At 34.9% G+C, this 26,815-nt stretch overlaps 1 protein-coding gene across 1 annotated transcript; it reads right to left on the bottom strand.

Annotated features, from left to right (window-relative positions):
- Positions 1-1,647: 1,647 nt before the first annotated feature.
- On the bottom strand, positions 1,648-26,815 carry TERF1 (telomeric repeat binding factor 1). The gene is made up of 10 exons (XM_036998090.2): positions 26,470-26,815; positions 22,065-22,160; positions 19,068-19,189; positions 17,590-17,676; positions 15,619-15,768; positions 14,719-14,828; positions 11,559-11,618; positions 9,907-9,992; positions 8,784-8,890; positions 1,648-2,023 (listed from the first exon to the last, which is right to left on the bottom strand). The coding sequence occupies exons 1-10, from the start codon at positions 26,774-26,776 to the stop codon at positions 1,847-1,849; spliced, it is 1,302 nt and encodes a 433-aa protein (XP_036853985.1). The 5' UTR covers positions 26,777-26,815; the 3' UTR covers positions 1,648-1,846.

Genomic DNA, 26,815 nt, shown 5'->3' with positions numbered 1-26,815 from the left:
CACCATTTTTGGTGATGTCAATTTCTATGTAACAGTTTAAAATAAAATTGTAGAAATGGAGGGCAGACTAGTGGTTTCCAGGGATTGGAGAAGTGATGAAGGAGGTAGAGGAGCAGCAACAGGAGGGAGCCTTGGGAGGCCCCACAGCTATGGCGCTGGACACAGGAATGCACATAGCAATAAACTGGTCACAACTAAGTATACACACCACACACACATACATAGTAAAACTGGAGAAATCTGAGTACGATTGGTGGCTTATATCATTATCAATATCCTGACAGTGATATTACTAGTTTTACAAATTAGTATTGGGGGAAAAAAAAATGAGTATTGAGCAAAACTGGAACAAATATGTGAGGAACCTATCACTTTTTACATCTGCATATGAATCTACAATCATCTCAACAAAAACTTCCATCAAAAAAGTAATTCAGAAGATTAGGATTTAAGATAAGGAAGTTTAGGAAATACACCACCCAATTTGCTTTTTCTTATCTATTCACAAGTTACATGAAAAAAATCTGTTTAAATAAATATAGTTTTTTAAATAAGTAAAATTCTAAATATCAAAGCACCATACTTTAATTAAAATGATCTTTTCTGCTGGCACATAAAATAATTGAGCGTCTTACAGTTAACGGCAACTTAGATTTGATGATTTATGGTATGTTTGGAATGATGAGGTTGACTTACAGGTCCATTTTGGCTCACACTGCTAACTTTGACCAGAAAAATGTCTGCAATAAACACAATGACCATAATGATTGGTGTAAAAGGATAGACTCAATCAGGAAGCTTACAGTAATTATACATATTTGTTTACTCTGTTTATAGGGACAACAAATCCAGGAACAATGGGAAAGTAACGTGTAGAACTTGAACAGTAAATGAAATATAGATTACAAAACACTGCCATTTAACTTTTATGCAAATACTTCAGTATTTTCATTCACTTGTTAAATAAAGCATATGTGACTCAAAATGCTAAGTAACTATCAATTTTTGACTAAATCCTCTAAAGAATAGAATGCAGAAAAAAAATATCAAAATTTTCCTGTAAGGTATGTATGACTTTACTTATTTATCATAGATGTTAAAATGATCATGATTAATACCAACTTAAGTACTTATAGAATCCATTTAAGCCCAGTATTGGTATGTTAAATGGAAATATCAAAGAAACTGGTATTATGGCACCAGCTTACAAAGAAGCTTTATTTAAAACCACCTTCGTCAAAGTTTTAACACTGGAACAAAAGTCAGATGTACCTAAATAAGACATGAAGCTGTTCCTGGTAATAGTACAAATTTTGTCCTATGGGTATTGCTATTTTCAAGTATTTCTTTTATATGAAACTTCTGAAAGGAAAATCTAAGTTAGTTACAACTCACAGATTACCTTGAAAATTTACTATTCTATAAACAAAAGTCTTACTAATTATTAAGGCCATAAATCAAGTCATTAACTCTTACGTCAAAGGCCTAGGATTACTGATTTAGAAACTTCATGTGTGTGTTATGGAGCTGAAGTCAGCCTACAGACACGTAATGGGTTAACAGAAATTTTTTATTTTCTGTTACACCAGATTTTCATTTTTTTAACTGGTACAGGATTTGGGAGTAAGGGTACTGAAATCACCAGGGTTCAACAAACTTAAATTTTATACACATAACAAGATTCTTAAAAAATAACAGTGATGACAAATAATCTTACTATTATAGCACAAATCCTCATATTAATGTTTTAAACAAAAGTTTTAAGATACACCAATAACCACCAAGTTCAAACAAAAAAAGTGATCAAAATACTTAACTGTCCTCTATTAATCTTTTACAAACACATTCAGTCTTCACTGTCTGAGGGAACCAATTTTAGCTTTTTCATAGTCCGCCATCTGTCTTTTAACATGACGCCTGTTCGGTTGTTGAATTTATAATGTAACAGTATTTTAGACCAATTTCCTTCTCCATATTTCTTCACTCCAGATTTCAGATTCATGTCTTCGTCCCAAAGCCAGGCCTTTTGACAAAAAACTAGAGCAGTTATTCACAGGAACAATTTTTTATTGAGATACAATTGACATAATACTATATTAATTTCAGATGTACATGATTCCATATTTATATATATTGTGAAGTGATCACTATGATAAGCCTTGTTAATCATCCATCAAAATTACATTGAAAGTAGAACAATTATTCACAGAAACAATTCTTTAAAGAACATACCTACTATAAATGCAACTGTTTCTTATTAGAGTAACATTATAGTTTCTTACAGACTGAAGAATTTCTGTATATATTTCTTAGATTTCTGTTAGATCTTATCATGATAAAAATTTTAAGGGTCCTTCCTATTGATACTCATTTTATATAAGCACCCAAGATCAAACAGCTACACAGTAAGAGCTGAACACCAACCCAATTAGTCTGACTTTAAGCTCACACTGTTTCATGATGCTTTTTTACAATTGTTAGTAGATTGGTACTTATTAGTCCTACATATCTCTAAATAGAACTTATGAACATTTAACAATTCATTAATGAACTCAATGAAAATCCTGTGGTGGCTATTGTTGGGCAAAGTATACACAAAAATAAAACTCAACTCTTCTCTAATATAGGATACTGAAAACACAACACAAACTAATTAAAAATACACTATTTTATTTTTGGAGAAAATGACTGAAAACTTTAAAACATCAAATGCAGTATAATACACAGAAAAAGTTACTGATACTTGGTATATGCTACAGGTAACCAACCAAATGTTCCTTCTGCTCACATGCTGGAGCAAATGATCATCTGAGTGATTTTTCTGTATCTAGGCTATAATTAAGTTCCCCAACTGACACATTTTCCTGGAAAAATCCATTCACCATCAGTCACAAAAAGACAAATGCTGTCATGATTCCACTTACATGAGGTATGTAGAACCATCAAACTCATAGAAACAAAGTAGAATGGTGGTTGCCAGAAGGTGGGGGAGGAGAAAATGGGAAAATGTTTAATGGGCACAGTTTCAGTTTTCCAAGATGAAAAAGTTCTGGACATTGGTTGCATAACAATGTGTACTTAATCCACTGAACTGTATGCTTAAAATTATTAAAATGATAATTTTATGTTATGTGTGTTTTACTACGAAAAATAAAAAAATAAAAAAACAGTGAGCAAAGAATTTGAATTGACATTTCTCCAAATAAGATATACAAATGGTCAATAAGCACATGAAAAGATGCTCAACATCAACATCACTAATCATTAGGGAAATGCCAGTCACAACCACAAGGAGATACGACCCCATATCTATTAGGATGTCTACTATCAAAAAATAGATAATGAATAAGTATTAGCAAGGATGTGCAGAAATTAGAACACTATTGGTGGGAATGAAATATTGGGTAGCTGCTATGGAAAGCAGAATGGTGGCTCCTCAAAAAAGTAAAATTATCACGTGATCCAGCAATTCTATCTGTGGGTACAAACCCAAAAGAATCAAAAGCAGGGACTTGAAAAAATTCTGTACATCCATGTAGAAACAGTCTTATCCACATTAACCAAAAGGGAAATAAACCAAGTATCCATCAGTGGATGAATGGATAAGCAAAATGTGGTACATGAATACTAAGGTATTATTCAGTCTTAAAAAGAAAGGAAATTCTGACATAAAAACATGGATGAACATTGAGGATATTATGCTAAGTGAAATAAGTCAAATACAGAGACAAACATTATCTACTTATATGAGGTACCTAAAAATAGTCAAATTCAGAGATAGGAAGTAGAATGGTGGTTACCAGAGGCTTAACAGGAAGGAGACTGAGGAGTTGTTTAAAGTACAGCTGAAAGGGCTCTGTGGATAGATAGTGGTAATGGTAGCATAACAATATGAATGTGTTTAATGCTACTGGACTGTATACTTTAAAATGGTTAAGATACTAAGTTTTATTATGTGCATTTTACTATAATTAAAGAAATCTCCATTTCAATCTTCATAACAAATGCACTGTTAAAAACAATTCAAGGTGGTCTCAAGAAGACAAACATGAGATGAAAACTATCTTGTGTGGTTCAATGCTATGAAACTGGCAGCGACCGTAATTAAGCCCCTGTGGGAGGCTAAGTTGCCTCCTGTCAGGAACTGTGTTGCCTACAAGTGCACAGCTACTCAATCTCTAGACAGAGACCGACACCCTCCTATGGCCTTCTAATGACCAACCCAGCCCACTTTCCTCACCAGTCACCACTTCTACAAAGCCTCACTACACTGGTGGTCACTGACACCAAACCAAAAGAAATGTAAATTCTGCATGTGGCAGGTAGGGAGTTTAAAGAGCAGGGATGATTAAAAGTACTTTAGCAGTGGGTTATTAATTACTCTTTGAGAATCACATCTTTTGAGAATGTGGTGAAAGCTATGGATCCACTTCACAGACAAGTGAAAGTACGTAAAATTGAAATGAAATTTCAGAGGCCACTTAGTGTCCCCCTTTAAAAAAACTATCGATTTTATGGTTCAGGATTTCTGTTTTGTTATAAGTTGTCCCAGGTTTATTCAGCTTTAAAAAGTAGTATTTGGTTTATGCAAATTTCACATACATACCACTGTTTCCCTGTTTTAATTTGAGCTATATTACTTTTAATAGAGAGCAAAGATGATACCTGATATAAAACCCAATTTTTCTCAAGAAATAACTAATATTCTCTTCTTGAATCCTAGCTAGGTTCCTGGGTACAGCAAATTTAAGCAGTATCTTCCAGTAGATCATAGACAGCAGGGGTTGGGTTGGCAAGCTACTGCCAAAATGCAGCCTCAGGCTGTTTGTACAGCCCAGGAGCTAACAATGGTTCTTACATTTTTAAAAGAAAAAGAAAACAATAATATGTGACAAACTATATATGATCCACAGAGGCTACAATATTTACTGCATGGCCCTTTACAGAAAGTTTGCTAACCTCTGACCTGGAAAAAAGTTATGATTTTGTCAGTAACCAGAAAACCACAGTGTCTATTATAAAGTATTGAATTTTTTCCTTCTATTGCAAAAGAGCAACTTTAACTTGATATATTGTTACTTAGTGATATACTATGCCTTACTTTGATCTGAATGTTTTCACAGTCTTTGCTTAATTTCATCTATGGTTTAAAGGTGAAAGAGTCTCAGAAAACATTCTATGGAGGTAGTCATATACAATTAATAACTACAATCTTTATAAGTTTAAAGAAGCCAACTTCTACTTTCTATAAACAGACTTTTAGGAGTGACAAAACTGGCTTATCATTGTCACATCAGAAAGAAAATATAAAGAAAACAAGTATAACAGTATAATTACTTAAGTCTACTCTCCCACTCTTTGTTTCTTCATTTTATACATTTGATTTACTGTACTATATTGCATTCATAATGACAGATAGCAAAGAATTAAAATGATATATTTTAAGACATAAAGAAAACCTATGTCCTTTGTGCTGTTCTCTTTTGTTTCATTCTTCTTGAAAAATTAAAAACACAATCAATAAAACAATCATAACTGCAGCCATACCCAAAACTTAAAAAGATGCAAGGAGCACTTAATAAAAATGCACCAATATCCTACTTCCCCAAGGCTAAGAAGTTTATATAACTTATACTTGAAAATTAAGTATCATTTCTAATGCCTTTTAGAGAGAAAAAAACAATGCTTTATAATGTCTTAAAATAATACCATTTATAGTTTAAAAAATACTGTTAACAGTAATTTCCATTATACACTATCAATGAAAAAAAAGTTTTTGTTGTTGAAAGGCATTTACTTTTCTTCTTGCATAGAATAAATGTAAAGAAGGGTCTTTAAATTGTGACAATAGAAGCAGAAATGCAGCAAGAAGAAACCGTCCAATCAGGTACAGGCTACAGCAATAAATATTTTTAAATAACCAAAATCTCAACACAAAGTAAGATTAAAAATTGTCACTCATCTTAAACAAATTGTCCCACCAAATACCCAACAGTGAAAAGCTAAAAATAAACCAGACCCAATAACCACAGAATTATTTTTTGGTTCAGTAAACAGTGATAGACAATAACATATATATTCTATTCTTTAAATTGCATAGTTGTTATCCTACATTTTCTTTTAAGTACCAAAAAAGAAGAGAGAAACTGTTTTCTTGATACATGACTAAACAATAATGTACAATCCCATTTGGAATTGTTGCCAGAAGAACTATAAGGAAAGCTTAATTAAATATATGAGGCATAGGCTTTCAGTTTTTAAGCCAACATATAAAGGGCTTGAAAATACACTTCAGTCCTCATAACAAGAAAAAGCTGAAAACTGAAAGCCACAACTCTTAGATCCATCAGAGAATTAACATCACAGGGAAAACTGCTGCCCTGAGAACTAAAAAGACGTAAGGTAGATACAGGAAATCATAGCTTACTGGATGGAAGAAGCTCATAGCTGGAGCCAATACTAGTAGAAACATTTAACTGTGATGGACAAATTGACGGAGGTTCACTGGGGACAAGCTTGACTTAAAAACTCAAGGCACCCAATCTCAGAGGTCCACAAACTTTTCTGAGTTCCAATTCCATTAACAAAAGTCTGCCCTCAAGAGAAACCAATCTTGCCAGTGCCTAACTGACCTGTGGAAACTCCAACCCCTCTAGCATTCCTGTATCACCCAAGAGGGAGAAATAAAAGCTGAGAAGCATGTATAAAGCTCTTAGCACAGGACGTGGGCTCATTAAAAGAATGAGACACTCACAGAACAATAGAAGTGCTTTCTCTCCCCCTCCCCTAGATTACTACCACATTATTTGGATTCCTGTAAAACAAATTCCTCAGCTGAAAGAACTGCTTCAGACCCTTACTAAGAAGGAGTCTCTAGGGAAAACCAAAGACAAGGGAGGCAAAAACAAGGAAATTTTAGTCTCTGACACATACAACTATAACAAACAGTAAACAAAACCTAACACCTAGCCAGACAAAACCTGACACTAAAGGGCAATTTACCTCGGTTCCTTTTAAGTGATATATCTTGTCCAGCTATCAAAAATGAATTTTAAGTTACAGCAAAAAGCAAAAATCACAATCTGTAGGGACAAACAGATCTGTAGGGACAAATAATTTGGAATTATCAGACCGGGAATTTAAAATAACTATGATCATATGCCAAGGGCTCTAATGGAAAGAATGGACAACATGTATAAACAGATGGCTAAGTATAAGCAGAGAGATGTAAACCCTAAGAAAGTATCAAGTGGAATTGCTATCAACAACACAGTAACAGAAAATGAAGAATGCCTTTGATGGGTACATCAACAGATTAGACATGGATGAAGACAGAATCAGTGAGCTTGAAGACATATTAATAGAAACATCAAACTGAAAAGCAAAGAGAAAAAGAATGAAAAAGAGAAAAGAATATTCAAGAACTGTGGGATAATCAACAAAAAGTGTGACATACACTAATGGGGCTCCAGAAAGAAGAAAGGAACAGAAGATCTGAAGTAGTTATGGCTGAGAATTTTGCAAAATTAATGACAGACACCAAAATAGATCCAAGAAGCCCAAAGAAACAAAGATAAACAACAAAAAATCTATATCTTGCTGCATCATATTCAAGCTCAAAAAAATCAAAGACAAAAAATATGTATGACTTTGGTGGCATATGGTGTCATAAGGTCAACATTTTCCCATTCTCCTTTGGGAATCCACCCAACAACAAGAAATAAAATCCCAAAACTCTGATAAAATTAGGAGACCCCTATGACCTAATGTAGTAAAGCTACATTATTGGTGGAAATTGACAAAAGGTATGTGAAGTAGGGCAAAGTCACTTGCCCCTCCAATCTCAGAAAGTCTGTGCTATACACATTTCCAAAGGAACACATCCTGAGGTGTACGCTCTAAATCCCTAGTTTGTAATAGCAGAAGCCTCCCTCAACTTCCACTAGTTCTAAAAGGTAGAGGCAGTAGGGCTAAATAAGGAATCACACAGGTAAGCAGTATTTGCAGGAAGTAAATCAAAAGCAAGAGTTCTTGCTGGGGAGAAGGCAAGGTCAAAATAAGCTTGCATCACAAAATCAGGCTGATATCCTTAGCAGCCTGCAACTTGATTGACCCTAGCCCCTACAGCTCCGCATGAACCACCAACAAATAGGTTATCAAGAAAAAACTCTTCTTAAAGGTGAGTAAGAAAAAAGTATAGGATCACCTTCCACTTACATCCACGACAGAACAAGGACCAGATTTTTCAACTATTATAAACAACTAGAAAACTAGATAAAATACAGTTAACAAAAGATTCAGGCATTGGACAGAAGGCATAGGATTACAGTCAGTGAGAGGGGAAACAAATGAAGATAGTACTAAAATCATCCTCTTAACTTTCTGAATAGAAAAATTCTGTATCAAATGGTATCTTTTTTTTTAAGCACAGAAGAACCTTATTTAAATTTGATCTCAATTAGGAAGATATGAATATAAACGCTAATATGCATATTTAGGTCCCACCTTATACATGAACAAGTGACTATAATAATATCAGTAATTCTAAATAAATAACATTACCAATGTGCAACCTAAGACTATTTTTTAAATGTAGGTGAAATATTTTCTTAGAACTCCGAACAGGCAGATTGGTTAATCTAAGATGGCAAAATTAAAGACATCAAATTAAATACTCAAAATTTTTTAGGGCTGAACAGACATAATGTGGAATAATCATAATTATTATTCAGGTTATGGCTTTAATGTCCATTAGGTATTACTGAAATAAAATAAACAAATACCTTTCTTTTTCTAGATCGGTATTTTGCAGGGGTTCCTGGCTGACTGTTTAAAACATGCATTCTCTGGCTTCTAATGGTTAGTCTACTGCTTCTCTTCTTTGTTTCACCTAAAAATAGAAATATCATCACCAAAAATTTTCACATTAAGAGAGGAATTATATTTTTAAAGGTTACTATGAAATTCCTATTTATTTTTTAGCTATTTTAAAGAAAAAACTTTATCTATCTGTTTAATTCTTTTCCCTTCAAATCTGGAAGCAGTATGGCACACTGCAAATACCAGTCTTTAAAATCACACACTTGCAGTGCTTTTGTGGTCACTAATGGACATACTCAGTGACAGAAAATTTGAGACACCTGACATGTACATTCCCAGCTGAGGTTAAGCAAGGTTAAGATCTGCCTCCTTGTTTTAGCTCTCATGTTAAAATAGTTGTGTTTTTTTAGAGTCTATTTTGTGCTGTATTTTTGTATTCTGTTGATTATTTCACAGTCTAAAATGGTTCCCAAATGTACTGTGGATGTGATGTATAGTGTTCCTTCGTGCAAGAAAGTTATGATGTTCCTTACAGAGAAAATAAGTGTTAGGTAAGCTTCATTCAGGCATGAGTTATAGTGCTGGTGGCCATGAGTTCAATGTTAATGAATCAACAATATTTATTAAATAAGGTGTCCTTAAATAGAAACACATAAAACAAGGTTATATACTTACCAGTTGACAAAACTCGTGACTAGCTCAGAGGAACCTATATTCCCCATAGTGGTTCAATATTCACTAATTTGGTGTTCATGGCAACTTTATAGAACATAACTACTGAGAGTAACAAGAATTAACTGTATTTATGTTTGACGTAACTATTTCAAGTTGCTGAATTAAAGTTAAAGTAGAAAAGCAGTACCATCATAGAAAAAGCATCTTATTTAAACAAGCAATTAGAATAGCTAACTTTTTTTTAAGCACCATCTCTAGTCAACTCTATTGAGTCATGACATTTGACCTCTTTGTGGTTCAGTTTCCTAAAGTGTGTGTTTGTGTGTGATGGTGGCAAAGTCAGAGGTTGGTTGGATTATTTTTGAGGACACATCAATTCTCTGCTTCTAACACTGTAATAAAAGTACTCACTTTGAAGAGTTTTCAGTCTTTCCTCCTTATTAAAATCTTCTTGTCGGCTTCCAAGTTTCAATATAGTTAAGAGATTCTTGTGACACCTAAATGAAACATGAAAGCTTATCACTCGCTCCACAAAGACTAGAAAAGCTATGGAAAAAGGCAGATGATTTGTTTGTTCTACTTTCTGCTCTAGAACCTTCTACTCTGGACTGTTTCCTTTGGTGCTTCCTTGCTTAGCACCCCATCTTAACTTTTAGCCTCTTAAGATTTTTGTCAGACTTCCCTCCACCATCACTTATTTTCTCCATCTCATCTACTCAGAAATCAAGGTTCTTTTTCCCTTCCAATGAGAGATCAAAAAAATATCCTCACACTATAAAATACTAACTTTCATTTTCTCCTATGGCTTGTAACTTTATTTACCAAAAGAGAAATCTTAGAATTCTTTCATACATGATGGCAGATATCACTTGATTATTATCCTTGTAGCTTCCAAATAGGGTTTTCTTTTTTGGAAAGGTAAGACTGTTTGTAAATACAGGATGTGGCAGAATTTTTGACCTCAGAAAGCTGGTAGTACTCCAATTCTATGAAGGAATAAACAAAGATGAAAAAATGTAGCTTACTTAAGCTTAGGCAGCTATTTTATCACAACCTAAAATCTATTACCTATACCCTATTATACCTGCTAATCTTTTCTTTCCTTCCCCAAAATTTCTATTGCACTCTCTGGAATGCCATTCTCAACCTCTTTACCAGTTCCCCAACCTCTTTGCTTTGTCTAAAATCTAGCTCTCCCCTTGGGACAATATTTCTCTCCTTTGTAACCTTCTCAAGTAGAGACTGGCTTAATCTTTTAATTTTCATGAATCACACAGCACAAGAGGTAGGTCTCTATTTTCTTCATTTCCTAAAGAATGCCACTTCCAGGATTCTGTTTCCATAGCAACCTTAGCCCTTAAGGATTCACGCCACTGAGGTGTATCACCATCCACTGTTTCTCAGTCATTCACTCTCATTTCAAGTACTGCCTGTCATTCACAGATCTTTCTTCTACCCCAAGTGCTGCTTTTGTCATGAATTTCAGTGTTCCCATGGATAACCCATATAACATGCTGGCCTCTCAATTCTTCACTTCCAATGACCTCCTCCATGTGAAGTCAGCTACCCCATCCCATGGTTCCACTCAGCATGCCAATTGCTCTGTCTCTGAAATCATTCATGCAGACTTCCTAATTTCTGAAGATATGTATTGTTTATCACAACATTTCTAGTAGATTAAATACAGTTTTTCAAGTAATTTCATAAAATCAGAATTTGGGACATTCATTAGAAATGTAATCTGCATCCCCTTCCTACCCCAGCATATCCTTGTTTCTGTGACAGAATATGAGTTTACCAGACATCTGCTTTACATTGAAGTACACTGTTTATGTGTATCCCAATAATGGCCTTGTAGAAACAATGTGAAACAATCTAGCATCTCTATAGTTTGGAATTCAAGACATGTCAGTGTCTTGAATATCTGTTGAATAAGTAGGCCCCTGCAATAGTCTCTAAATCATACCATTTACATAGCAATTATTATAACATATCTAGGTCTACATGAGTTGCTTCAACCAAAAATTCTAAAGAGAAATAAGAAAAAACTCAATTTACTTCACCTCAGTAAGGATACTGTATCTCCTGAGGATTCAATTACCGTAGACTGTTTGTCACTAACACTTTAAAAGAAGAAAAAATTCGTAAGAATGTTAACAAAGCAAACTTTTCATAAGGATAGTAATTTCCACATAATCAAGTCATATTTCAATTTAGATGAAAGATCTTTGGAAAGAAACCCTGGGAACATTAGGACATATACAGTCCATTACAACATAGCTAATTTTTGCCCAGATATGATTACCAGAGATATTAAATCAAACTTCCCCAAATCGTATGTTAAGCATTATAATGTCACTCCTTAAAACTCTCCCATGGATCTTTATTTCCATTAATTCAAGTTTAATTTCTTGTCTTCCCACAAGTCTCTAACTGAACTTTAAAAACAATTCCTCTCCCCAACTAGTGTAGTTTTAAGTCCTTCAGCCCTTAAGTCTATCTATAAATTTTAAGAATTATGTAATGTCTGCTACTATTTCTGTTTCATGTAATTCTTAATACCTCAAATAGTTTATATGCTTTATGAGAATAAAACATTTCATCTAGTAATGACAATAAAGGGTTTTATCTTTCTTAGTTATTTGTCTGACCTTGCAATCATACTCCTGATGCTACTATCCTTGCCTCTCTTGTGTCCTGCTCTCATGTCCTGATACTGGTGAGTTTGCTGTTTTATTTGCCCTGATTCTATTTGTTTCCAGGATGCCTTGGTATTTGCTTGATTTCTGATCTTTACTTTTGTCTCTCGTTTTGGTTTTGTACTGTGCCTAGTGCACTGCAAATTCTAACATATGCCTGGTAATGAACAACGATACAAGGCTATTTAAGAACCTTCAAGGAATTCTTCACCTAGTAAGAAATACAGACAGGTAAGCAAATGTGTTACTATCCAAGGTGAGTCCTTTTATAGATGTGACTCAGTGCTGTGGGAGAAGAGACGTGACATCTCTGATCACAGAGCAAGACATCTTACAGGTGATCTTTGAGCTAGATCTTGAATGACAAGAAGAGATTGTCTTGAAGAGAACAGACGGGGATTTAAATTGAAGCAAAGGTCAAGGAATCAAGGAGCTTGTGATATTTGAAGATCGGGAAAAGTTCTGTGTTGCTAAAAAGTACCATGTATGTGGGCAGGAGTGGCTAAGAGATGAGGTTGTACATGAAAACAGTAACAAACACAAAAAACACAAAGGGGCTATATAAGGCTTTGTGAGCCATGCCAATGATGTCTAACTCATCTAGTACAAAACACCCAACAGAGGTTATTAAGCTGGTAAATTATTTAAACCAATTTATCTTTATGGGAAGCTAACTCTAGAAGTCACATTAAGGGTGGAATTGTAATCTAGTACAAAGCTAAGTAATAATCTAGGATATAAATGATAAGAATGGATTATTAGAGGCATTTCTGAGATGAGATTCATAACACTGGAGAAAACTGGTTATGTCAGAAGAATAAGTATTAGGACAGACAGAAGGGAACATCAGGAGTTGTTTTACACATACTGATTAAAATGTGTATAGGAAGGTATCTGAAATAAGTGGGTAGTACTATATAAGGAGACTACACAGGAAATGTACTCATTATCTCCAGGAATCATGGTAAGTTTTAATTTTATTTTAAAGCAGTATTACACTGGACAGGAAGGCTGGGCCACAAGAACATACTGGGGGGTCATAGTATTACTAAATTATGATTTCCAGACAAAATGACATAACTGAGCCAATAAAAGTGTAGTCTCTACTTCTCAAAATGGGTCTTAGAAAAAAGTAAGTCAATGCAAAATAAGTTAATAGAGCTTCTGGGGAGATAACCAATGAGGAGCAGTCATGCTCTAGTAGGCTGAGACAGTAGTAGAGATAGTAAGAATAAGCTCAGTCCTGAGTAGACCAAGGTTATGTCCATCCAAGCTGGGACCCAATCTCCACCTCTAAGTAGCTAAGATGGGGAACCTGCAGCACTCAAGTCATGGTCTCAAGGAAAAAAAAGTAACATTACATCCATTGCCAAATACATCCATCCACAGACCACAAGGATTTGACTACCTGGCCTTGGGTCAAGGGTAGAAGTACAGAGGGAACGGACAATGGGTTCAACAGAAAAGATCTTTATATGGTAGAGTTTATCTTCTTCAAAAGGGTTAGCTTTCCTAAAGCTAAAGCAAAAGGTAAAAATCAATTCTGCAAAAATAACTCTGGAAAATCCCTGAAGAAGAAATTATTTGGGGGATAGAATTCTTCTCTCTCAATACAGTAGTCCTCCCATATCCATGGTTTCACTTCCCATGGTTTAAGTTTCCTGCAGTCAGCCAAGGTCTGGAAGTAGATGATCCTCTTTCTAAAGTATGGCCAGAAGGTCAACAGTAGCCTAACACTGCATCACAATGCCTGTCATTCACATCACTTCATTTCATCATGCAGGCATTTTTATTACCTCACATCTTAATAAGAAGGGTGAGTATAGTACAATAAGGTGTTTTAAGTGGAAGAGACCACATTCACATAACTTGTATCACAGTAAATCGTAATTGTTCTTTATTAGTTACTGTGTTAATCTCTTACTATGCCTATCTGATAAATTAAACTTCATCATAGATATGCATGTACAGAAGAAAAACAGCACATATAGGTCTGCAGTTTCAGGCATCCACTACTGTGTGTGGGACAGACACAGCCTGTTTTCCTACAGCAGTGGAGCAAATCACTACTTCTTCAGCTGAGCCCCAGATGAAATGGTTAGCTTACCCTTAGAGAAGATATATGAATCTTAAAATACTAGAATAACCTCGATATAGTAAAATAAAGCAGTCACATAATGAGGGCATATGGGATCTGAGAACTAAGGAGCACAGATGATTCAGGTTTCCAACCTCAACTATTCCAGACCATATATTCTCTGAGAATGGTAAACGATAGTACTCACAGGATTTAAACTATACTTTTATCTTACTCTCTATTTTACTATTTTAGCTTAGTATTATCTAAAAGAACTTGCATATGCCTTGAGATAACTCTACAGTACTCCAAATATCCAAATGTTAATCAGTAAAACAATGCACCCATTATTCAATAATTACTTTTATTAATAAATGGCTCAATAGCATCACTTTTACATAGATATTACGTCCATAAGACAAAAAATATATTAACGAAGTTACAAACCTTTTTCCTACATCCAAATTAGCTTCAGTTCCCATTTCACTATCATTACTATCAGGTTTATCTTGAGAAGCTGTTCTTTCTCTTTTACTTTCCACTACTTTTGCTGCTGCCTTTAAAAAAAGAGGTTATGGGAGAGGAAGGAAAGCATTTAGCCACTTTAAACAAACAGCATTAAATTAAATCTTCTGTAATGGGGGGAGTCTAGTAACCATAATGTTGCTCATGTAATTGTACATTAATGATACAAAAAAAAATTAAATCTTCTGATTTTTTCATAGTCATAACCAAAATATCTGTTCATAGGCCAATAAAGAGCACTAACTATGACATCAGCAGCAGCTACTTCAACTACCTGCTTGATTTATCAGCATTATGCAGGTCTTTCTTTGTAAATACATTTGATACACACAACACTCTCTAAGCAATTTTAAGATAAAAGATTACTTAAAAAAGAAAAATCAATAAAAATTCCAAATATTAAAAAAATATAACTACCTCAAATCAATCAATGCTCCACTGTAACATATTAAAACTTTTTAAGGCCAAGACAGAGGATGTTACAAAAAAAAATTTTTTAATGCCTTTCTTCATCCAATTTTGCTTTCTCTAAAAAATATGCTAAAAATTCCTTTAAAATTTAATTAAAGCCAAATATTTTTTGCTTATTTCTTACTTTAGTAAGTTTTCCCCTCAACTTTTCATTTTGAAAAATTGTAGAAATACTACAATATCACAATAAATCCTTTAGGTTCGCCAATTCTAACATTTTGCTACATTCTTCTGCAAAATCACTAAATAAAACTCTCAAGTTTTCAAGAATTTCTATTTCAAGTAGTCTCCTCTATTAAACTAGCAATTTCTCTTAAGTCTATTGTTAAGAGTATCTCTGAAATAGCATACCTTCATTAGAAAGGCTGACGATTTTTCACTTAGCACATAATTCACATAACTCTTAATTTTCTCCATCATGTGGTTGTAGCTGAAGTGTTGAAAAATGGAATGGAATGTATCTTTCTGAGATATTATCATACACAACTTCCTTTTTAAAGGCTAAGGAAAAAAAAGAAATGTATTAATAAATAAATCACAAATAAGATACTAGAAATAGTGTCATATTTAATGACTGAAAAAAAACTTTATGAATATAAATTCAGAGACACAATGAAGAGGTTTAAAAAATTCTTGTTTTAAGTGGCTCACCAATGTACTTTATCTGACTTAAGAAAATATTCTATTTCACACATATATAAAAGCATTTTTAAAAATTAATCTGAATGTCCATTACATTTAAGAAATACCAAATTAAGAAATACAATTAATAAATAAAGAAACATGTTTATTACCATAATCTGACTGCACCACCCAGCCTTCCCTCTCAAGTAAGCATTACCCTAAATTTAGAATTTACCATACGCTTGCATTCCTTTACATCTGCAATACATTATGTATAATCCATAGACAATAGACAGTATCGTTTAGCATGGTTTTAACTTTATACAAATGGTGTTATACTAGTGTATTCTTCTGAGGTTTGCTACTTTTTGTTTAACTGGTTATGACATCTGTCCAAGTTGATTTGATTGACATTTGTAGAAGTAGTTATTCACTGTTGTCAAGTATTCCACTGATACACATTCTTTCAGCCTATTGAAAGCATTTAAGCAATTTCCTATTACTGTAAAGCTGTTAAACATCCTTCCACATAGCTTCTTGTGCACACCGTAATTTTTGGACAATAGTTCTTTCAATATTGGTTGTACAATAAAAGCTAGAGTTTAAAACAATTCTACCTCTTAGGTTTCTATGCCAGACCAATTGTCTCAGTAGGGCTGGTTTTTGTTTTGTTTTGTAACATAACTACCTTGGAAGATTGACACTAATTCCTATACGGAATATGTGTATATCCTATAACCCATCAATTCTATTTCCAAGTATATAGCCAATAGAAGCATATGTATTTGTTCTACAAAAGACATGTAAAGGAATGAAATAGCCAAAAACTGGAAATAACTCAAATGCCATCAACAGCAGAATGAGTAAGTTGTAGATATTCCTACAATGTAACAATGAGAATGAACAAACTACTGCCACAAATTACAACTTAGATCTTACAAATATAAAATTACTATCTGATTCTATTATATACAGTATAGAAACAAGTAAAATTAATCTTGAATGATGCAAGTCAGGATAGGGGTTACCCCTGAGAAGGTGGAAGGGATGGTTCTGATTCCTGACCTAGGGGCTCATCACTTAAGCGCATTCCTTTTGTGAAAACACATCATCTACTTATAAACTTAAGATATGTGTTCTCTACTAGTGGTATGTTCCTGTTCGATTAAAAGTTCATTAGAAAATGTATAAAACTACCTTTCATTTCTTGACTAAGCCTAATTTACTCCAATAACACTAGTAACAACCACATATGAAGCCTCTAGAAAAATAAGCACGTCATAATGCCTTCTATACCTGTGCTCCCCAATATGGTGAACAGTAGCCACACGTGGCTACTAAGCCCCTGAAATGTGTAACCCCTGAATTTAGAAAGAAGTGTAAAACAAACACCAGATTTCAAAGACTTAGTACAAAAAAAGAGAGCAAAATGTCTCAATACTTTTTACATTAAATGTTAATTATGTTTTTGTATATATTGGATTAAATATAATGTTATTAAAAATGGTTCCACTTGCTTCTTTTTACTTTTTCAATGTGGTAAATTTAAAATCATACATGAATGGCATTATATTTCCATTGGACAGCACTGGTCTTTACTGTTTAAAATATAAGCATTCCTTTTCTCCTCCAATGCTCTTTCAATTTTCCCTAGTTCATAAAACAGTTCTAAAATTCTCATCTAATTCAAACAATTACCATGTAAGAATTTGAGTCACCAAATATTCTTTCAAAAACTTCTCCTGCTTCCTTAAAATGACCATTTTCCACACAAACAGCAATAGCCTGAAAGACAGGATGACAAATACATACTTCAGATTGCTTTAAAATATCTGATTGTTACTTAATATCAAAATAACTCAGGTAAATCCAAACTATTTAAAACAGGTAGTTTAAATAATTTTGACTTGATAAATGATATAAGTACTTTTTTGGAGATGAAATAACTGTGATTTGAAAAGATATGAAGAATTTTCAGTGGTCCCTTACATATTTACTAATAAATGCCCAGCATTCTATCTCTTTCTAATTTATGCCAAAGTAAAGACCGGCATTTTTAAGTAAATTAAAAGCTACATTATGTACATTTAGGATCCACCTAAATACTAATTTTGAGCAAAAGAGAAATGAGAGAGGAGGTAGATGGTGTTTGTAATGATAAGGATAAACAAATAAAAATCCTAGTTAGGATCCCTGGATAATTTCCAATAGCAACCCAGGAAGCCAGATGCTTGTGAACATTTTATAAACTGACCTTTTTGATACCATCTGGGTAGCTTTGTAAGCCTGGGCAAGCTATTTTAACCTCTTGGTGTGATGTGTTGTTGTAAGGATTAGAGTTATATTATGAAAGTGTTTAGAATAGTTTCTGACCAATAATAAGTCATTTATTATGTTTGCTATGAATTTTACAGTAACTCACTATATACTAGTATATTAACAAAGGCTTGCTTCCTCTAGAGCCCCAAAAGATTTGTGGTAACATGACAGATCTCTTTGCCCTGGGCTAAAACTCTTAAAAGAAGTTTTTTCCCCATTCTCTTCAGGTCTTAATTCTACTTGACAGTCACTACACTATCAATAATTAATTCTTAGAAATGTGGGATACCACTGAATTTTCTCTCCTATTCAACTGTAAGATACTTTTTTAAATGAGGAAAAGTTTATTTAATTAAGAAAATCCCTAGTATTTGCTTTGCCTATTAGCAAAACATACCTACCTTGCTATTACATCTTTGTAAAACTTCTTGGCTTCTCATTGTTTGATAGGGGTACTCCTAAAATTGTCCATATTAAAATCTCACATTCTCTTAATCACAAATATCCATTAATTTCTTGTCAAATATTCTATGTTTTTCATATTTATAATCTTTAAACAGGAACAGGGAGAGCACAAAACCACTGGTTTTTGAAAGGTGCTTGGTGATCTTTCAATAGATATGACATACTTTCCAAACTGGGGAGAATATACACTTTGGTAGCAAACATTAAGTCCTAGCTGTTAGAGCTCATGTCAAAACTATAAACCCAAGGTCAAATTTCTAAATAGAATGATTATATTAAATTTATTCTGGGTTTACTGCCCAACTTCTATTAGGTGGCTCATCATTTCTTTATATATTATGTTTTTACTTTCTAGAAAAATAATAATTACAAATACAAAGTAAAACTTATACCTGAATTTTAATTAAATTCTGTATTTCTTCATGAAGTTTATCATGTTCCTTTTCTACTGAAGCCCAAATCATCAGGGCTGATTCCAAGGGTGTAATTCGTTCATCACTTTCAAACTGTGCATCTTTTAAAACCAGAACAAAAAGAATTAATTTGGGAGGCTAAAGTAGAATGTGACTATGTCAATTTTTATAAATTCATTTCTTTAAATATTTAGAGCATATACTATGTGCTAAGCACTGCTCTTGTACATACCTGTTTAGGGAAGTGATCTGATTTTTTTAGTTCATTTCCTCATTAAAATCAACTTTCAAAATGTAAAATGCTGAATGAGTTTACAAAATATTTGAAGCTTTATTGATTTTAATAAACAACTATATTTTACATAAAGTGTCATAGTAACAGATTCTTAAATGGTCTCAAGTTGAATTATAATATAACAAACTGAGATATAGTATGAAACTGTTTTATTTTGAAATTTGATGTGAACATATACTACTTAAATTCGGGTTAAACATTTCTTGGACTTTGAAACAGGAGCTTTCAAAAAGTTATTTCTCTACCAACATTCTTCCAATCACCAAGGCTTAAAATCTAAGGAATAACTGTTTTACTCCTTCCTTTCTCATCACCATATCCACAATCTGTTGCAATATACTGTACAGTTGTTTAAATAATGTGACTTTGGAGTTTACTCCAGACTATCATGTGCTATCTGTGTGGTGTTGAAAAAGGCATTTCACTTTTCTAAACTTTAGTTTTCTCACCTAAAAAATGGTGAAAATAAATAGTATCTCAGAGGATTTACATGAATAATTAATGAGATACTGTTTCTACTTTAAAACAGAATTTTAATCAGGTTATTCTGATCAAAGACTCACAGTGGCTGGTAACTACTTATCAAATTATACACAAATATCTGTCAGATATTCAGAACCTTCACTACATGTCTTGTACCTATAAATCTGTAATTTGTATGTTGAATAAATATTGAACATCACTAAAAACTAAGAATATCTTAGTGAATAAGGCAAAGTCCCTGTTCACATCATGCTCACAATGCTAATAGGAGAGAGAGGTAATAAACAAAGTAACAAATAATTTTATTTCAGAATAGTAAGAGCTATAAAGAAGAAAAAGAGGACTAGGAATTGAGAATATTGGGGGAAGGGAAGCCCCTTTCAGATAGGGTATTTAGGAAAGGCCTCCTGAGTGACAGTGGAACAAAGATCAGCTTAATGTGAAGCAGAAGCAGCAATCACACAAAGATATAGAGGAAACATATTCGAGAAGGAACAGCAAGTAAAAAGGTGCTGAGTAGCAGTTTGGTGCTCAAAAGTGAAAAAGGAGGTCGGCCTGCCAGAGCAGTGGGCAAGTGGGATGCATGCCATCAGAGATGATGGAGGAAGGAAGTAAATGTCTGATTTGGAATTCATTTTGAAAGTAGAATGAACAGGACTTGCTAGTAGATTGGATGTGGAATGTGAGGAAAAATGAAGGACTCTCAGATTGTAGCAACTGGATAAATGGTGCTGCCTTTTACTGACATAAGGAAGCCTGGGTGAAGAGCAAGTTTTGGGAGTTAAGCATGGAAATCAAGAGTTCCACTAATCCAGGTAAACTATAGGTTATTCTCCAAACTCTTATTGTTTTTCTTTCGTCTAGAATACCATTTTCACATTCTCCTTCTAATGAAAACCATCAATCCTTCTAGGTATCCAATACATAACTCTAAAATGTTTTAAATGTTAACTTTTAAATGCCACTTCACTTAAGTCCATGATGGTGAAATGATTCTTGATAACTGACCCTAGCCTATTAGAGCTAAGATATACCCAAGGGGGATGATGGTAAATTTCAAAATTGAACTATGGAGTCACACATAGAATCCGGATTTTTTTTCCTATCCTTTTTTAGAAGGAGAGGTTTCGGGGGGAAAAACTAAAATATACTGAACAACTGCTAATGTGAAGCACAACTGGGCACTTTAGTACATTTAATTTACAAAACAGCTCTATTAACAACCAATATGTCTATGGTCATCACAGTCAGGAAGCCTCCAACTGGGTCCACATTGGCTCACTTTCTTCTTCAGCAAAAGGCCCAAACCTACCTACAGATCTGTCTCCCCCATATCTGCTCTGTCTCTAGTCCTATTCACTTATGATTGTGGGACCAGATCCAGACCTAACCTCATCCCCAACACAAAGCATGTGACGTAAGCCAGAGCTAGATTTGCGAGGGCCATGAGAGGGCTACTGGTAAGATACACTGGGATCTTATATAATACAACATGATTATAAGGAAGCAGTTTCACATAAGTACTGCCTACCACTGGGGGACTGCTGGGAAGGCATTTGTAAATTGTAAAAAACAATAGGAATATGTAATTATTCACATCAAAAGGTCCTTTAAATGACTGTGTTGTAAATATCAGGCATTACTGAAAAAATGAATGAGGCTTGCCCATTACAATCTAAAATGAACTATGGGAACACAGAGGAGAGATACTATAGCTATATATATCTCTTTTACATATATGTTGAGATCAAGTTCAAGAGGTTTCAAAAATCATAGCTGCCAGTAAAAGAGAGTGTGTATGACAGTAAGAGTCAACACTGTTACAAATTTAAAGTAAGATCTTCAGGATAAGAGTCCATGAAGCATGGTTCCCCAACACTGCCCTCAGTATCACCTGGGGACTTAGAAATACAAACTCCAGGGCTCCTCATCCAGCCTATAGTATCAGAAACTCATATGGGCAAGGGGACTCAGCACGTTTTTGAGTTCTCTAATAATTCCGAATTAGGCTAAAGTTTGAGAAGCACTGCTCTAAGAAGATAGGGACTATATTTTACTCTAGTTTTGCCTGTGTGTAGATGTATATGCAAGTACATGTGGGAAAACTTGCAAAAAACAACAGTTCTCATCTGTTTCTTCTCATTATCTTACCTTTAGACATAGATTAGAGTATTTCCAATATAAAAACGCATATTTACCAAGGCTTTTTCCTTCTGCAATCCTTGACAAAAACTGACATATGTATACAGTTCTCAACTGATAAGCTGTTAGACTGGACAGTCCATGAATAATAGCTGAAAAAGAAAATGTGAATTTTATTAAGACATTGATAAAACAAACAAACCAGACTTGACCCAGCAGTGCCTCTGTAACAGGTTACAAACATCACACACAAAGGTTACCATAAATTTAGGCTTGTATACTTTTTTATAGACAAATTTTTAAAAATCAGAAAAAATAGTAATGAAACTTTTCTTGCAAAATAAAGCTGATATTTCACATGTACAGTAAATATTTAAAAATACTTTTACAGGTAGCACTCTATATTAATGAAAAGGGAGATTTAGATCCAAACTGTAAAATGTGTCAGAGCATTAGTTGGAAGCTTATTTTATACCTAAAAGCTCCTATTATAAGGAACATTTTATTTCTGTCAAGGTTTCAGTTATGTGAGTCTGCTCAGTTTACAAAGCTTGATTTTTAAAACATAATATTACTATAATAATCTACTAATATCAATCTCCCAAATATCTGAATACCCACCCAGATGTTATGTTAGACAATAAATACATACAATGGTGAGTAAACCATAATCCTGGACCTTAGAGAGTTTATTACTATGTAGCAATGAAAGACTAATGACTGAACAACTGAAGTAAAAGTGTGGAGAATGCAGAAAGAGAAGAGCAGAATGCTACGAGAGCAAATAATGCAGAAATCTTCCAGGGCATTTTAGCAGACAGTTGGAGAAGGAGCTATCAAGGCAGACATCTCTGAGGAAATAATGTTTGGGTACCACTAAAGGTGCCACTGTTAGCATTATACTTCACCTAGGGTTTGACTAATGTATATAAAAAGGTGAAATTAACTAGCAAACCAAAAAGCTGTCCTGCAGCCACCAAACAGAAAGGACAAATAAATACATTTGTGTTTACTTCCTCAATTCTAAAACAGCATAATTTTATGCTATACTACAGATTATCTGGACCAAATACAGCCATAATAATAATTAAAAAGGATTCAAAGAACACAAAATATATATAAAATTTAAACACAATTCATTCAATATTTATCGAACATCTGCTGCTAGCCCATGTTAGGAATGGGCTGATGACTAAATGCTAAGACAGAGTCCCTGCCCCTCATGAAGGTTTTAGTCTAAGAAACAAAAAGTTATTTGCAAGTGACTAATAAAAATTTTAAGGAGTGCCACAAGGGTAATTATGGTAGAAGAGCAAAACAAAAGAGACCTAATCTATTCTAGGGAAAAGTCAGACCCCACTTACTTTCCTCCCTACTCAATGTAGTCTATCATGCAATAACTACAGATTCCCTACACATCACTTCCCTGCTAGGCAAACAAAACAAAAAACCTACCTTGGTTGAACCTGCTTTTTCCATACCTGTAACCAAACCACTGCTGACCGAAAAACACATTAGGGAGGATCTAATGACTAGGTACAACAGCAACTATATTCAAGCACTTACTCTAATACCAGGCTCTACTCCAGGCATTTTATACCAGTGGTTTTTACAGGAGTGATTTTGTCCCCTTGGAGATACTTGACAATATCTGGAGACATTTTTGATTGCCATGAGTGAGAGGGGGTGCTACTGGCACCCAGTGGTTGAGGTCAGCGATGCTGCTAAACATCGTGCCAGGCACAGGAGAACCCCAGTCCCACCCCTTCCACCCTCCTGCAATTACAAAACAAAGAATTATGTGGTGCAAAATGGCAACAGTGCAGAGGTTGAGAAGCCTTGCTTTACACATACTAGTTCGTGTGCTTTTCTCAACAGCCCTATGAGGTAGATATTATTATCACCATTTTATAGATGAGGAAATTGAGGTACCAAGAGAGTAAGTAACCTGCTTTCAGTCTCACAGCTATAAAGTAGCCGAGCCAGGAATCAAACTCAATTTACTCTGGAACCCATGCTCTTAATTACTATCCTACACTACTTACCATGAGAACAACGAGTTGGAGTGAAAAAACAGAATTTTCTAGAAAGCACGGAGTTGTATATTTTTACAATTTTTAAAAGTGTAGTAAATGAAATTCTATAAAGACAAAAGAGAATCCTCAGTCAAAAATAGGAATACAGAGACAACACTATGTTCACAATTAGTAGCACAACTTGAAAAATAGTTTATTCTCTCTGGGTTTCTGTGCCCCTAACCTTAAAACAGTGGCCTAGATTATTGCTCAGGTCTTGAGCTAGAACTTGAAAGGGGTCTTTGTTTTTTTTTTTTAATTAGACTTTATTTTTAGAATGGTTTTAAATGCAGGGAATTGCTGTGAAGACAGTAGATGTCCCATATACCCTCAACCCAATTTCTCCAATTAACATCTTACATTAATATGATATGCTAGTAAACCAACATTGATACATTATTAACTAAAACCCATGCTTTATTCAGAATTCCTTAGTTTTGAGTTAATGTCCTTTTTCTGCTGCAGGATCCCATCCAGGGTACCACATTAAACTTAACTCATGTCTCTTTAGATATCTCTTGGCTGTAAGTTTTTCAAATTTTCCTTGGTTTTGATAACTTTGTCAGTTTTGAGGTATTTTGTACAATATACCTCTATTGGGATTTGTCTGATGTTTTTCTCATTAATAGACTGGAGTTCTGGGGTTTGGGGAGAAAGATTTACAGAGGTAAAGTTCCATTTTCATCACGTCTTATCAAGTACCAACTATCACTGTTAACATTGACCTTGATTAGTTGAGGTAGTGTTTGTCAGGTTTCTCAATGCAAAGTCACCCCTCCACCGCCTTTCCAGACTGTACTTTTCAGAAGGAAGTCACTATGTGCAGCCCACACTTAAGAAGTAGAGTGTTATGCTCTACCTCCTTGGGAAGAGTAGCTAGATAAATTACTTGGAATTCTGCATGAGAGATGGTCTCTTCTCCCATTTGTTTATTTATTCCATCATTTATTTACATCAGTATGACTAATGGATATTTTATACTCTGGGTTATAATCCAATACTACTTTATTTTCTTGCTTGTGTTGTTTCAGCTTTGACCATTGCAGGCTTTTGCAATTGGCTCCTGTGACCCACTGCATCCCCACCACTGTGGGAATATTTTGTTTTGCTTTGTTTTTAACACTTTCTTACTTTCTTGCACATGAGCTCCAAGTTTGTCTTGTGTACTCCTGTCCAGTCCTGGAATAAGGCCATTTCTCCAAGAGAGAACCATTTCTCTGGTTCTCTTTATTGAGAATGGCATTATAGACCAAGACTAGTGCTAGGTACTCATTGCTACTAGGGTTATATTGCTTCTATGCTCTTTCATCTAACAGAACAAGGATATATATGAATATATACTAACCTGTGTCTATATATGTATAGAAATATGCACATATATTTCATTGTAACCACCTATACCTACATTAAGCTAAATGGGAGCTCACGCTGATGTTTTCAACTCAAACTCTTTAGCACATAGATAGTTCTAGCCTCCTCCCCAATAAGGACTTTTTAGTGATTCTAATTATGATGAACTGGCTTCACTTCAGGATTTAACTTTCTAATTAATGTCAGTTAACCATGGTTCTAGTGTTATTTGTGATAAAGTTAGAGAAAAAGTTCTCAAACTGGAAGATCCTAAGGTATGGGTCTGGAACACTCCTTTTAACCTATCAGTACTTCAGGTTGCTTTAACTACTTCACTCTTCCATCAACTAAGGTTATTTGCCTATCTCATGGGACATTAAGATGAAACGTGTTAGTGAGGTTTTTTGAAGAACTTAATTTTCTATTAAACATCTTGGAGTTGCATTCATCTGCAGTAAGCTGAGTGCTAACTCTGAAATAAATACCAGAGCATCTTTCTGTCATTCAAAAAGCTAGGCTGGTCTTCTCTATAGGTCTGTGTCTCTGCCCATCACTTACAGACTGTCTTGTCTATAGGCAGATTTCACTAACAGCTACCTTTATTCTACAGCAATAACTTTATTACTTTTATCTTATACTGAGCAAACAGGCCAAATGAGGTCTAAATGTCTCACAAATTCATAGAGAAAAAGTAATGGCTAGGTCACTTGGAGACTACAGTGACGGCCAAATAAATGCCATCACAAGAATATCTCAGTCGAAAGACACGATAGAAGCCTCAAGGAGACAAAATTGGACACTGGGTTAGGTTCAATTTTGCACATTTTACCTCATTTCCGAAGGGAAAAACTGACAATCTGAGAAAAACTGAGTAGTTGGTAATGGACGGATACGGGGCTTGCACCAACTCAGAGCCTCGGTCCCTCCACTCTCCGCCGCAGCGGCCCCTGTCCCCGGGTCCCTCCGACATCCCGCCCCGCGGAGCGCCGCCGCCGCAGCTAAGAGCAGCCCCGGGCCGTGCGCGCCCAGCACTCACCCTCAGCGCTGTCGCGGGTCCGGTGGAAGTCGTCGGAGCGGCCATCGCGGAAGGCCCGGCAAAGAGAAAGGCAGAGGAAGTCCAGCATCCAGCCGGTGGCCACTGCCTCGGCCTCGGTCACCAGGTCCGCATCCTCCTCTTCCTCGGGAGGCCCCACCTGCACCTGGCACTCGAGCAGCTGCTGGCACTCAAACTGCTCCTGATTCTCTCTCGCCATTTCCGCCGTGCACTTCTCCGGAGGCTCGGCATCCTGCTCGTCTGCCCGCCCTCGCGAGCTTGGAGACCCTGAGGGAGAGACCTCCGCCATGTTTAAGGGCTCGCGGACGTCTGTGCTACTAGACGCCGA

This window comes from Manis javanica, chromosome 2 (genome assembly GCF_040802235.1).
Source record: "Manis javanica isolate MJ-LG chromosome 2, MJ_LKY, whole genome shotgun sequence".
Classification (NCBI taxonomy): Eukaryota; Metazoa; Chordata; class Mammalia; order Pholidota; family Manidae; genus Manis; species Manis javanica.
Note: the sequence above shows the minus strand (reverse complement) of the source record. Positions and strands in the feature narration are given on the sequence as shown.

Bases quoted from the DNA above. Each gene is read 5' to 3' on its own strand.
- TERF1 (XM_036998090.2), bottom strand. From the start codon at position 26,776: ATGGCGGAGGTCTCTCCCTCAGGGTCTCCAAGCTCGCGAGGGCGGGCA. The intron at 17,677-19,067 runs GTATAAGTTTTA...CCTGTCTTTCAG, and splicing joins AGAATTTAATTAAAATTCAG to GCTATTGCTGTTTGTGTGGA. The intron at 8,891-9,906 runs GTGAGTACTTTT...TTCTATTTTTAG, and splicing joins AAGACTGAAAACTCTTCAAA to GTGAAACAAAGAAGAGAAGC.